The sequence below is a fragment of the Bubalus kerabau genome, chromosome 2 (genome assembly GCF_029407905.1).
Source record: "Bubalus kerabau isolate K-KA32 ecotype Philippines breed swamp buffalo chromosome 2, PCC_UOA_SB_1v2, whole genome shotgun sequence".
In the NCBI taxonomy this organism is placed as follows: Eukaryota; Metazoa; Chordata; class Mammalia; order Artiodactyla; family Bovidae; genus Bubalus; species Bubalus kerabau.
This window is the reverse complement of record NC_073625.1, coordinates 25941583-25956506: the sequence shown is the minus strand read 5'-3', so window position 1 is coordinate 25956506 and position 14924 is coordinate 25941583. Positions and strand designations below refer to the sequence as shown.

At 46.5% G+C, this 14924-nt stretch overlaps 1 protein-coding gene across 2 annotated transcripts in view; it reads right to left on the bottom strand.

Moving 5' to 3' along the window:
* Positions 1–14924, bottom strand: part of PDGFRL (platelet derived growth factor receptor like) — a 78046-nt gene that overhangs the window by 56848 nt on the left and 6274 nt on the right. The window contains exons 1-2 of one of the 2 annotated variants that reach the window (XM_055567292.1): positions 8882–8927; positions 427–724 (exon numbers count right to left, since the gene is read on the bottom strand). In XM_055567292.1, the coding sequence (XP_055423267.1) occupies positions 427–578 (152 nt within the window). In that variant the 5' untranslated portion in view covers positions 579–724; positions 8882–8927. Of the gene's footprint in view, positions 1–426; positions 725–8881; positions 8928–14924 lie in introns of those variants that run through there. The other variant, XM_055567291.1, reaches the window with a different exon arrangement.

Genomic DNA, 14924 nt, shown 5'->3' with positions numbered 1-14924 from the left:
TATAAACCACTAACACGAAATGGTAGATGTCAGACACAATGTGATATTAAACACGAGTATGAAACCAAATCCCTAACCCCAAAACAAGTTGAAAAAATAAAAAGGCCAGCTTCCCTGGTGGTCCAGTAGTTAAGAATCCACCTGCCAATGCAGGAGACACAGGTTCGATCCCTGGTCCGGGAGGATCCCACAGGCTGTGGGGCAACTAACTCCAAGCAACACAACTAGCGAAGACCGAGCACCCCAGAACACATGCTCTGCAACAAGAGAAGCCACTGCCATGGGAATCCTGAACACAGCTAGAGAGTAACCCCCACGCGAGGCAACTAGAGAAATCCGCACACAGCAGGAAGACCAACACAGCCAAAAATAAATGAGTATATGTCTGTTTTAACTATGGCTAAAAAAAAAAAAATTAAAGCTTACCTGAGGCGGCTGTCCTTAAAGGTGTCGAGGTATGCAGGATAGCTCCATCCAATTTTATTGCCTTTACATCGAAGCTCCAGAGTTTGCCCTGCCACCAAGCTCAGGGTAGCAGCGGGTTTCTGGAAGCGACCTTTATCCATCATTTGCGTCATTATAGACTGTGTCTTTGGTGTTGGATCAGCAGAATCCCTGTCCTTTATCTTAGGAATTTTGGGCTTCACCTTTTTGTTGGTAGGCTTGATCCTGTTCTCTCCTGGCTCCTTTGGACGCTTGTTCTTGGGAGGATGTTGGCAAGTAACTGGTACAAACATGAGGAGGGAACAAATGGGCGTTGGTGGCCAACATACTGAGAGTCTTCAACCCCCCAAACAGATCACTTTTAATATCTTTCTTCTCTTATGTTAAAGTTATTTTGTGGGAATAATCATTATTTTCTTAGTTCATCCTTTAGATTTAAATCAAATAGTAAATATAGATTTCAGCTTCAAAGGTTTTGTTCAAATTCAGCAAAGTATTTCACATATGAATGAACACTCACACTTCCCAACAAAACAGCCTTCCCCTGCAGCTCACACTCAGTCTCACCGCCTCCAAGGTGCTCCCCCAAAGGGCAGACCCACAGCCTCTCAAGGTCTGTTTCTAGTCTTTGGCATCTCAGCACTGTCACTGCTCATTTTGAACCCACTCTTAAAACTCAGGAATGTATCATCTCCAGGGAGCGGAGACACAGACTGCACTCCAAGTGCACTCAGAAAATTTCAAACCATCACCAACTTTCTTCCAAATGAATTCATACAGTGGCATCTGTGTGTGTTAGGATGGTATCCATGAAGGATACAAGGCTTAGTAAGAAATACATACTAACCCTGTGCTCTTTTAAAGCATACATTATATACATTATTAAAATTCAAAGGGAACTGCAGCCATGGTTTAGAACTTAGCCAACAAAAATATATTAGGGGGAGGAGTATTTTATCACCCACATTGTTGAGAACTGCTGGCAAACGGTGGTAAACAAGAACTGACCGCCTTTGAGTCATTTTTTTTTAACTTCTTATTTTGTATTGGTGTATAGGCGATTAACAATGTTGTGATAGTTTCAGGTGGACAGTAAAGGGACTCAGCCACAGATATCCATATCCACACATCTCCCCCAAACTCCCCTCCCATCCAGGCTGCCACATAACATTAAGCAGAGTTCCCTGTGCTATACAGTAGGTATATCCACTTTAAATATAACAGTGTGTTTTGAGCCCATCTTCTCACTGCTGTTTTCCCTTCCTCTACAGACAATGCTGCCTGCCCTTGGAATGATGCTGGGTTCCAGAAATCTCACCTGTCCACCCAGCCCACCTGGCCATGGGCTGTGTCCACCCAGCAAGGAGGATGAGACTAGGTGATTTGTTTGCCCCACCGTCTGCATCAGCTCCAAGGTGACCTCGCTTTAAGTCCACAGAATTATAAAATGTCCAAACTTACAGGATCCTCAGAGATCATTTAAGGTTCTTATGTTACAAATTTTTCAAAAATAATAAAGGAGGCCTTAAAAGCTACACACATCACACAAAGCTGATTAGTGGTAGAACGTGAGAGTAAACTCAGGTCTCCTGACTCCTGTTTCACTACCTGTAGATAAAGAGTCTGTAGATATTTTGAACAGACAACTACAGAAATCTTGGCTAATTGAGGGAATTACGGGGCATTTTTATAAAATGGGGAAATGTGATAAATCAGGAGAAAAAATGTTTGCCTTCTTTGATGTTCATATTTCTTTATCTAATAGTACCTTGGTGTATAAAGGGCTTGGGGGGTCAAGAGTGCAGACAGTCAAATTGGGATTAAGAGGTGGAAAAGGCGAGAGTTGCAAGCTCTTATACCAGAGGGCCCGGCAGGTGACAAAACAGGTGAGGGGTGGGACCTGCTGAGACCACGTCCTCCTGAAGGTGTAGCTGCCAGGGAGTGAATCCAGGGTCACAGGCCGTGGTTTCTCAAAGGATGGCAGAAATGCAGGTGGCCTGACTTATAAATATCAGAAACTTGGTTCTTTAGACACTTCATATCTCTATCTGTGAGGTGGGGAGTCAGCTGGTGATCTTCCTTGGAGGGATGGGGGTGACCAGGAGGGGCCAGGAGAGGGACCCTGTCTGGATGCGGGCTGCTTACGTGGGTGTGTGCAGTTGGTGAGCGCTGCATGGAGCCATGCACTTATGAAAGGGTTCAAAGTGCTAGTCGCTCAGTCATGTCCGACTCTTTGCAACTCCATGGACTGTAGCCCTCCAGGCTCCTCTGCCCATGGAATTCTCCAGGCAAGAATACTGGAGTGGGTTGCCATGCCCTCCTCCAAGGGATCTTCCTGACCCAGGCATCAAACCTGGGTCTCCTGCATTGCAGGCAGATTCTTTACCATCTGAAACTCGGGGGATGATTTGTACCAAAAACTCAGCTGACATGGACTCAACTGTGCGATGATGAACATGGCTTTTTCAGTATGCTGCCCTTTGTAACAGGAGCCCTTTGACCTCCACTCCTGTTTCAGCTCAGCCCAGACTCTGGAACTGACCCCACTGTGAGCTTGGGCTCAACATCCCGCTCCTCGGCTCGCTGCCTTCCTTGGGCTCGGCTGCCTTGCTCTGAACCCACTGTCCCATCCATGACTCCAGGTTCACTTGCGACCTCTCCTTACCCCGGATCCGAGACTCTTCTTATTCCCCAACCTTCCTCCACTCTCGTTCCTCTGGATCATGGACCCTGCTGTGCTTTCTCCGTCTTTCCAGGGAACAGAGCTGTGCCCTTAAGCCTTCATCTCCAAGGCACACCCCAATACCAGCTGTTGAACCTGCTGTTTGTCAAGACTTCTCCAGACCCTACGCATATGTTTACCCCGGGATTCTCATGCCGGATGGCGGTGGGCAGGGCCGCCCATGTACACATTTCCACAGCCTCCCAGAAGGAAAAGTGTAATTGTTGGGAACATATTAGACCTACAGAAATACACTAATGCAGCAATAGCAATTGTGAAGCATAAGCCTCAGTGTTGCAATAGGTGAAAGTCACTGTCTTTTTCTTAAGGCAGAAAATAAAAGCTTACCATTATGCTGCCCAAGCCATCTGTGCCCTGCAGGCGTTGCCACACTATGCCTCTGAGAGTCAGGGACCTCTGTATTGATATCTGATTTGGGGTGTTTTCTTTATCATGTAACAGGAAGTCAAGGTATTAGAAATAACAATTGTGTGTAAATTCCAGAGAATTCAGGCAGCCCATGTAATCTGCCTGATTCTAAGGCTCTCAGATCCTTTGTGGTGATGCTATTCAGGAACATTTGATCAGAGTATTATTAGTATACCTTTAAATATGTGCTATCATCCCTGAAAAATCATTTGACCTCTTGACCAAAGAGCCCCATCCATCTGTCCAGCTGTCTGACTGTGGAATCGGTCCATGATTGCACAGTGATGACTCTAAGGTCAAGAAGACTAGTGGCCCCACGGAGAAGCCCTAGGACTGAGTGACTCCCAAATTCCAAGTCTAGCTTTTTTAAAGAATATGACTCTTCAGGATGACTATGTAAATATTTTCGAAAGGCCTAAAGAATATAAGAATTTACATTGTAGACATGAGACAGGCCGGGACCTGGGGCCTTCAGCGGCCGTGCTGCAATGCTGGCATCTGACACAGCTCTCCAGCAACCAAACACAAAGAAACTAACTGTACGGGACTAAAAATAACTGTGTGCATGGGCAGCTGGCACAAGTTCTGGACAAAAGATACAAAGGGAGCAAAAAGCCACTGTTGAGAACCTGGAGCCAAAGCAGGGTAGTGCACATGCCCCCTGCACACATCGCCACCTAAGGGGCGGGCAAAACACCTAAGCTACCCCTCCAGCCCAACCCCTGGATGCACTCCTACGCTCACTCCGTACAAGGAACACGCTCACCCATCCACCTCCACAGGGAGCGAGTGAGCAAGTTCTCTGCTGCTGTTCTTGCTGCCCTCTGCTGCAGCAGGGGCCTGGATAAAGCCTTGCCTGAATTTCTTGTCTGGTCTCTAGTCCATTTCTATCAACTGGGGAAGACCAAGAACCCTGCTTGGTAACAGACTTCGAGACACTCAACATGGGGTACTTGTCCCCATCTGGGAGGGGCTCTGGGCACCTCCGGGACCACTGAACACAGCTTCTCTGTCTTCCTCCCTAAGTCCTCACCCCTGTACTCCCGTCCCCTCCATCCTACAAGCTTCTAGTTTGTGTCTTTAAGTTTTATGATTGGCATCTTTGTGTGTGATGTTAATTCCAACTTCTCCTGGAATTCTTTGCTGACATTGTATTTCAAGGCTGAAGTTCTCCACTGTGCCCACAAACAGCCCACACTGCTGGAGACTCCAGCCTTAGGTGACTTGGTGGGATTTTTAAAGAACAAAAAGAAAAGACAGGAGCTTGCAATGTCCCTTCCCCTGCATTTGCAACTATTCCTGCCTGAGCTCTCAGGAACTATCTGATTCATCTGTGGTCTCCCAGACTAAGGGGAAAAAAGGCGGGGTTGGGGGGGGCACATTTTCAATTCAAGCAAGAAAACAATGAGATCTCTGGTTCTGTCTTTATGTAAAAATTAACTTGCAAATGAGCTGCATTTAATTGGCATCAAGGAAACTGCGCACTTAAATACCTTCTCAGAAACATAGAAGAGGCTCACCAGAATAATTTTGGGTTCATGTGATCTGGAAAATATTCAATATTTAATTAATATCTGGTATTAAAGCTAGCTTAAGCTTGTGGATTTCATTAATACACTCTAATGACTTTAGAGTGATCAACATTAAGTATAATACTTTTATTGTACCTAGGGCTACTGAAGGGAGAAGGCAATGGCACCCCACTCCAGTACTCTTGCCTGGAAAATCCCATGGACGGAGGAGCCTGGTGGGCCGCAGTCCATGGGGTCGCTAAGAGTCAGACACAACTGAGCGACTTCACTTTCACTTTTCACTTTCATGCATTGGAGAAGGGAATGGCAACCCACTCCAGTATTCTTGCCTGGAGAATCCCAGGGATGGGGGAACCTGGTGGGCTGCCGTCTATGGGGTCGCACAAAGTCGGACAAGACTGAAGCGACTCAGCAGCAGCAGCAGCAGTAGGGCTACTGAAAGTCAACTAAGTGCATATTGCTTTTGTTATGAAATCTGTCAACAGGGAAGTCAACCTGATACAATTAAATTTTTGAGTAAGTGTGACTGGGATAAGAACTCTTTAGTAAACTCTATAGCAATAATTATATTTTGGAAACATCCATCTAAAACAGTCTCTCCAAATTTTGGTAAGTTGAAACCAACCTAAGTTAAATGACAGGAATTCATTGAATATCCAGGCCATTTGAACTAAGATAAAATATTAGGGACATTATTGCTGAACAGGTCTAAATTTCCCCTTTCTGTCTTGTTGTGAGAGAGAAACTAAAGATGTTTGGTGCCACCATGAGGTGTCCTTTACCAACCTATAGAATACTGGTATTAGTGTAGCAGACAGTTCGTGGTTGCTTAAGCAACATAGGATGTGTGTTCTCAGAAAAGAAAGTATGCGGAATGGAAATGTATTTTGTTGAAAGAAAAAAGGATGATTTGCTGGCTATTTCTGAATGGGGAGGTCTTCCCCGATAGCTCAGTTGTTAAAGAATCCACCTGCAGTGCAGGAGACCCTAGTTCGATTCCTGGGTCAGGAAGATCCGCTGGAGAAGGGATAGGCTACCCACTCTAGGATTCTTGGCCTTCCCTTGTGACTCAGCTGGTAAAGAATCTGCCTGCAATGTGGGAGACCTGGAGACCTGGGTTCGATCCCTGGATTGGGAAGATCCCTTGGAGAAGGGGAAAGGCTACCCACTCCAGTATTCTGGCCTGGAGAATTTCATGGACTATACAGTCCATGGGGTCACAAAGAGTCGGACACAACTGAGCGACTTTCACTTTTCACTTTCTGAATGGGGAAAGAATAAGGAACAAAATACGACTACAGAAATGGCAGGAGGTTTGCAGAAGAGGAACACTGAGAAAAGAATTTTGTATGTGGTCAGAGTCTCCTAAGGTTGGATTAAATTTAATCAGGTAAACGGATTTTTCTAAGAGTAGGCTTATGCAGGACTGAATTTGGCTTCTCTTTCTCATAAGAGAACAATGTTTTCCTGACGTACTTTTGATCTCAGACTGTGTGAGTTTCTATGTCATTAAGTGATCTGTATTTACTTTTTAAAATCTTTTTCTTCCCCCATCTTAGCTCACAGAATAAGCATTGTTTCATAGATACCTATGATCCTATCTGATTGGGTGCTTTAAAACTTTTAAAAATGTCTGACAGACTAACCCAAGGTCAAATACAAAGTTCTTTTGACCTCCAGCTAACTTTGGGGTGCTTCAAAGGGCTCCTGGAACTTCCCAAACAAAGATCCTAAACTAATCGGGTTATTCTGTAAGGAGAGGTTTGCCAGCTTCTCAGAGAACCCAGACAAGCTGAGGGATGAAGCTGCCAGGCTGGGGTTGGCATTCACTCTCACCTGGCAGGCTGCTGCTGCTTAGTCACTCAGTCACGTCCGACCCTATGTGACCCCACAGCCCCGCCAGGCCCCTCTATCCTTGGGATTCTCCAGGCAAGAATACTGGAGTGGGTTGTCATGCCCTCCTCCAGGGGATCTTCCTGATCCAGGGATTGAATGCACGTCTCCTGCTTGGCAGGTGGATTCTTTACCACTGAGCCCCAACTGGGAAGCCCCCACCTGGCAGGACATCACAGTTATTCTGGCCCACTATTGTACCTCGGATAAAAAGGAGCATATACTGAGAAAGGCCAGGGAACATGCAGTTGGCCTCCTGGCCCCCAGTTCACACTGGTCACCAAATCCACTAGGCGGGTGGCGATGCCATCCCAGAGCATGATCTACACTGGGACTATGCAGATTATGCAGGCCGCGGCTAGGATGAGACATATTACTTGTCTATCGGAAGGAATGAAAAGGTGTATGTTAAAACATGTAGATTACGGTAAGGTCCAAGGGGTTGCACAGGAAAAAGACGAAAACCCAGCAGTCTTCCTGAGCCAGGCGACAAAGGCATTCAGGAAGGACACCCACACAGACCCTGAGTCCACAGAGGGGAGGACACCACTGGCCATGCATTCTATCACCCAACCTATGCCTGATACCTGGAGGGAATTACAGAAGCTTGAGGCTGGGCCCCAAGCCCTGCTGTCAACCTTGGCAGAGGAGGCAGAGTCTGCACCAACTGGGACTTAAGGGAGGAAGCCAGAAAGGGCAAGAGGCTAAGAAAGGAAACTTGGCTTCTGGCCTCTCTGATTCACCCACCACCTCCAGGAGACCCTGGAGGGCCGAGAAGGCTGGAGAGACCACCAAAAAGCCGCCTGGGCCTGAACCAGGGTGCCTTTTGTCAGCAGGAGAGGCCCTGGAGGGGGGAAGGTCCTGAGCACCCCCAGGGGGTGCCGGAGGAGCCACCCCTACCGGCCCAGCTCCAATCTCTTGGACGAGAACTCCCCACACACCAACGGGGCTGGAGCGCCTGCAGGGCTCCAGATCCCACTCCATCCATCTTCATCACTCCAGTGGAGCCTCGGGTATTGGCAGGCAGGAGAACTGAATTTCCTGCAGACACTGTTCTGTTCTGACTTGGCCGGCCGGCTTCCTCTCCAACCGTGACAGAAGTTGATGGATGGCTTAAGGGAAGGCGTCTCCTCTTGCCTGTAGGATCAGGTCTATTATTAGTAGTTACAGTTCAGTCCACAAAATGTCATGTCCGAGTCTTTGAGACCCCATGGACTGTAGCCCACCAGGTTCCTCTGTCTGAGGAATTCTCCAGGCAAGGATACTGGAGTGAGTTGCCATACCCTTCTCCAAGGTATTGTCCCGATCCGAAGATCTAACCCAGGAATCCTACTTTGGAGGCAGATTCTTTACCATCTGAGCCACCAGGAAAGCCCTTTCACACATAGGCAAAAGAGCCACAGTGGACTGCTAAAACCTTTAAAATCATTTTCCAGCTCCTTTAATGCAAGATATGAAGAAGTTTCCTATCTCACATCTCTTTTCTGTTGAAAGAAATCTGATAGAGTTTTCCATCAAGAACTATTATTCTGTCTTAGGATGATTGTTGAAGCTGGTGGCCTCCCCATTTAGTATAAAAGTGATTTGTTTAGATAAAAAATGAAGTTAAGGTGGCTGTGAGCTCAGATGTCAGACATACAGTTGTTTACCTAGCTGTGTTAAAGCATATTTTAAACTGTTCTGCATAGTATGACAGGTTACAGGCTACTCTGGTTATCATTTCTTGAATAAACTTCTAAGTCCTTTTTATGAGGCACTATTACAGTAACTGCTGGATTACACAAGGGGAATAACAGTCATATAGAACAAAGGAGCAGAACTGAAGAGTTTTAAAACCCCACATAAGAATTATATCCCTTACTTTACCAGTCAGTAGCTGAGAAAGCTTCAGGTCCTATGTAACCATCTGTGAGCCTCTGTAATCTAGACACATGGGCAATACAAGAAAGGAGGGTTAGTCCTGTTACGGTATAGTGTTCAACCTAAACTCCAGGACAGCACGATTATTAGTACTCCTTCTTATATACGCCAGAATGCCCTGTCCCCCTCCTTAGGAGAGATCTGCTGAATAAGTTAGGAGCCAGTATGTTTTTTAGGACAGGGTGAAGTCTGAGGATGTCAAGAATCCGAGCAGAGAATGCATCTATCAGTAGCCCTAGAAGACCCACCTGTTGGGCATCAAAATATTGATGGCAAGACATGAGAGAACAGATGGAGCCTGCAGTTTGGGATACCTCAGTACCAGGAAGGGCAAAATGTGACCCCCCCCAATAATATAAGGTTAAGGCCTTGGGAAAATACCTCTGGAAGCAACAATATCCCTTAAAGCCCGAAGGGCCCTGAGGGGAATCCAACTGCTGCTCAGCAGATTCCTAAAACACGGGCTCATCAGCCCCTGCCAATCCCCTGCAACACCTCAACCCTCCCTGTTCACAAGCCTAACGGGGAGAGTCGGTTTGTTCAAGACATACGAGCAGTGAGTGAAGCCGTCATCCCTATTCACCCACTGGTGCCAAAATTGCACACCTTCCTCCCCAAGGTCCAGGAAGTGCCCAGTATTTCTAGTCTGGACTTCAAAGCTGCATTAAAAAAAAATTCTCTTTATCTAGACTCTCAATATCATTGTGCCTTTGAATGGAGAGACCCTGACAGCCTGGAGGTCAAAGGACGCACTGGTTAACTGGAGGAGGGTTAACAAGATACCAGGCCCCTCCAACGGCCGCCTCCAATTTACCTTAAAGGTGTGAAAGTAAAAGTCGCTCAGTCGTGTCCAACTGTTTGTGACCCCATGGACTCTACAGTCCATGGAATTCTCCAGGCCAGAATACTGGAGTGGGTAGCCTTTCCCTTCTCCAGGGGATCTTCCCAACCCAGGGATTGAACCCAGGTTTCCTGCATTGCAGGTGGATTCTTTACCAGCTGAGCCACAAGGGAAGTCCAAGAATACTGGAGTGGATAGCCTATCCCTTCTCTAGGGGATCTTCCCAACCCAGGAATCAAACTGGGGTCTCCGGCAATGCAGGTGGATTCTTTACCAACTGAGCTATCAGGGAAGCCCACCTTAAAGATATGTGAAACCCTAAACCCAGAAACTCCCAGTGGAGAGTAGAGACTTAGCACATCAGTGTAGAGACCATAGGACAAACTTACTCCAGTAGGTCTGATCTTCTAGATGAAACTCCTCACAGCCCTGAGGTCAGATGGTTTACTGATGGTAGCAGTTTTGTAGAAATAAGAACCCAAAAGGCCACGTATGCCCCAGTTAATCTAGATGAATAGAATAGGAGCCAAGGCCCTGCCACACCACACATCAGCTCAGAAGGCTGAACTAATTGCATTAATGAGAGCTTTACAATTAGGGAAGGATAAAAAATTAAATATGTTTACTGACTCCAAATACGGGTTCCACGTGCTACATGCTCATGCTGCCATTTGGAAAGAAAGAGAAAAGTTAATTGCTAAAAATTTCCCCATAAAAGGCTCAGATGGTAAAGAATCTACCTGCAATGTGAGAGACTTCGGTTTGGTCCCTGGGTTTGGAAGGTTTCTTGGAGAAGGGAATGGCTACCACTCCAGAATTATTGCCTGGAGAATCCCAAGGACAGAGGAGCCTGGCGGGCTGTAGTCCATGGGGTCACAAAGAGTTGGACATGACTTTGACTAAGACACACATACACACACGCGCGAGCACACACACACACACACACACACACACCTTCCAACCCAGGAAACAGTAACCCACTGTGGGGGCCATCAGAGGGAGGGATCTTTGGGGGGCAATGGTAAAGCAGAGCTGATCAACTGCAAAACAGGCCACTCACCTACAGGAACCTGAACAAGTTTTGGCTCTAATGATTAGGCCCCTGAACTCCCTAGACTCCCCCAGTATCCCCCACAGGAGCAGGAACATGTTGAGAAATGGGGCTATGAGAAGGGAAGTGCAGGCTGTATAAAAAGGAGGATAAGGTTCTAATTCCCGAGGCCCAACAATGGAAACTCACCCAGAGCTTGCCTGATGCCACCCCCACGGGAGGGATGCACTACAGGCCTTGATGGAAAAGACTTTTTCAGGGAAAAAGCTTAAAAGAACACTATAACTAGTAAAACTTGCCTGTGATTTATGTGCCGCCAAGAACCCACATACCCATCCAATCCCTGCTTCGTCACTCAGGCCAATCCAACACCAAGGGACATTTCCAGGGAGAAGACTGGCAGTTAGAGTTCACCCAAATGCCCCATGATCAGGATATAAGTATTTTCAGGGTGTTCACTGATAATGTCACAGGATGGGCTGAAGCCTTCCCCATCAGATCTAAATAGGGTATGGAAGTCTGTAGGTTTCTTCTAAAAGAAATAATTCCTCAGTTTGGACTTCCAGAGTCCCTCCAGAGTGATAACGGACCTTCTTTTAGAGCCCAAATCACAGAGGGGCTCACAACAGCCCTGGGGACAGACTACAGGCTCCATATCTCTTGGCACCCCCAGTCTTCAGGGAAGGTAGGGGGAAGGAACGCTACTTTAAAGAAATCCTTAGCAAAGCTCTGCCAAGAAGCTCATGAACCCTGGACCAACTTGCTTCCTCTTGCATTCCTCATGGTCTGCGTAGCACCCAGGAATGGTCTGAGATTTTAGCCCATTTGAAATCATCTCCGGGAAGCCCTTTCTTACTGCAGACATTCTACTGGGTGGAGGCCTGAACCAGGCCCTGAGATAGACTATTAATCGAGGACAAGTCCAGAAGGCGATCCAGGACTACGTCCACAAGACAGTTCCCACTAAAACTAGAGAGGAAAGAGCAGTCCTCAGAAATTAACCTCGGGGCTAAGTTGTTCTCAAAACCTGGAAAGATGGGTCCCCTGAAGATCAACTATTGTCAGAATGGAAGGGTCCCTATAAAGTACTTGTAGCCACTCCATTGCTGTCAAACTGCAAGAGATATCGAGTTGGGTACACTCGTCCAGGCTAAAGGTTTTACCTCCAGAAACCCCACAGGTCACAACAGAAGAGCAATACACCTGTGAACCAGTGGGAGATCTGAGACACCTACTCAGAAGACAGGCACCATCAACAGATGAGTAAATGAGGCCGTGGGTGGGCTCCTATGAGAAGCCTTAATGGGACTTGGGACCTCTTGTTTCCTTAGCCGATGTGGTTCTTGACAATCATCTGGGCCTCAAGTAACTTCTGGCAGAAGAAGGCAGAGTTAATGTGGTAACTATTGCTTCCTGCTGCATTTGGATCAGTGCAACAGGACAGGTAAAAGTTAATATTAAGGAAATAGACGCCCAGGCAGATTGGCTCCATAATTTTGGCAGGCGTGATACTGCCTTCCTTGTCTGGTTAACGGTTAAGGCAGCCCAAAGTTAACTTGGTTCCTTCCCTTTCTAGGCCTTTCAATGGCTATCGTTGTTGTTCTCCTTTTAGCTCTTGTTTGTTCAACCTTCTGGTTAAACTTGTTTCTTCCAGGCTCTAAGGGTTTGAAGTTCGGCTCATGATGGCTCAAGGAGTTCAGCCCATTGCAGTGGAGGGTGGCCCAGGTCCCTAGAGGTCATTGAACTGTCAGTGAGGAACTTCTACACCTTAGGGGCAGGCTAGGGTCTGCGGCCCCATCCAGCAGGAAGCAGTTTCAAACAAGACCTTCAGCCCCTTACTCCTTAAGAATAAGGGTGTAAAGTCTCCTAGAGTTGGGGTGGGGGATGAGACAGACTGGAATCTGGAACCCTTTGTGCAGTGATACAATGCTTGAACCTGGACACACCTCTTCACTCCTTGAGCAGCAAAATACAAAGAAACTGTATGGGGCTTAAAATAACTGCATGTGTGCCCAGCTGGGACAAATTCTGGACAAAAGATACAAAGAGACCAAAGAGACCCAAATGCCACTTTTGAAGAGCAAAAGCAGAGTACTGTGCATGGCCCCTGCCCAAACACCACCTAAGGGGTGGGCAAAACACCTCAGTCACCTCCCAGGCCAACCCCTGACACACTCCTACCCTCAGCCCATGTAAGAAGCAAGCTTAACACCTTCCCTCACCACCCCCCACTCCTTCTCAGGGAACCAGTAAGCAAGGGAGCGTTGTTTGTTCTCGCTTTCCCTGCTGCAGCAGGAGCCCCAATAAAGCCCTGCCTAAATTTTCTGTCTGACCTCTACTCAATTTCTATTGCTTGGAGAAGACCAAGAACCCTGTTCGGTAACAGATACATAAAAGTGAAAGTTCATTACCATTTTATTTTTGAGATCACGGTATATTTTATAGAGTAATGAATGATAAAAGTTTTTAAAAACCATTAAATATCATTATGGACTTCAGGTCCTAAAGCCATTATTCACTTTCCAACTGTGTCACATTAGGAAGTAACCCTCCTGGTTTCCTCACCTGTAAATTGAGAATTATATGGTAATAACGACTATCTCGGGGATTGTTTGGGGCATTAAATGTTTAAATTTAATTTTAAATGCTTAAAATGCTGAGAGACTAGTGTTGGAGACTGTGTTAATCAGCGTCTGCTCACTCGGGGATTGAAATGTATGCCTTAGAAAAGCATCAGCCTTCACAGTAAGTAAGTTGCAGTGAGCAGCTGCCTGTTGTTCTGTGGTTGTCTTATAATTCTCAGGTGAACTCCATGATAAGCTTGTGATGGAGGCAGAGAAGCTCACTATTTTCCATAACTTACAGGTGAAAAAATTGAGATCACCAACGCCAAGTGGCTAACCGCAGGTTACTAAGAAGTCAGTGAAAAACCAGGTCTCGTGTCTTCTCTGGTTCGTGTTGTGGCTTTCAGTTCACTTGAAATTAGCATTTTGCTTTATTTGCATGAATCGCACGCACAGCACTGCTAAGTGGTTTCTTTGTTTGTTAGGTCCTGGGCTTTGACAAGGAGTTCCAAGTCAAACAGAACCCGATGCCCAGGATGAGGGCACAACCCTTCTGGAAGGGCTGGAGATGCTTTTCCAAGGCATACATTTCAATCCCCGAGTGAGGAGACGCTGGTCAACACAGTCTCCAAAATGAATGAGCATTGCACAGCCAGAGGGACGCAGGACAAAGGACCATAGCTCTTCAGCATTTGCCGAGGACTGATTGCCATCAAAGCTTATTCAGTGAAGGTGACCTGACTATTAACCTCTAATTCGATCAGATTGTATGAGAGGAGAAAATAAATTCTTTAGAAGAATCCCTGACATGGACTCGTGTAGACACAGCCATTCACATGAAATACCTGTCACTGTTCACTTCTCTCTCCCCACGGGCTGGAAAATCTGACCCAAGAGCAGTCTTCTACCCAAACCTCCACATGATAAATCTGCTGGGTAGCGGAGGGGCTCCCCCAACCAGCTGTATCAACTGAGTACCCCACTTTCATTCTGCCATTCCCCATGAAATACCCCATAGGCACACATATACTTTTCCAAGAACAAATCTGAGCAGTTGAGAAGGCAATGACAGTAGGGAGATGAAAATGTAGAACCGTGAGAGCCTCTTTTTCTTACTCTGTCTGGAATCCCAATCCAAAATACCCTCCGGATCATTGCTTAAAGTACCTCTTTCTTAAAAAAGCAACTTCTAAGAATTAGATACTTCTGTTTCAGGATTAAAAAAACCTTAGCTCAAAACATGTTTTCTTCAGAGCATCCATTAGAACACAGTTTATCACACCTTTAAAAATGAGATGTAATTGACAGCTCAATTGAGATATTAGTTTGAGGTGGTGGTTTAGTCACTAAGTTGTGTCTGACTTGTGACACCATGAACTGTAGCCCTCCAGATTCCTCTGTCCATGGGATTTCCCAGGCAAGAATACTGGAGTGGATTGCCATTCTGTTCTCCAGGGGATCTTCCTGACCAAGATATCAAACCCAGGTCTCCTGCACTGCAGGTGGATTCTTTACCAACTGAGTCACC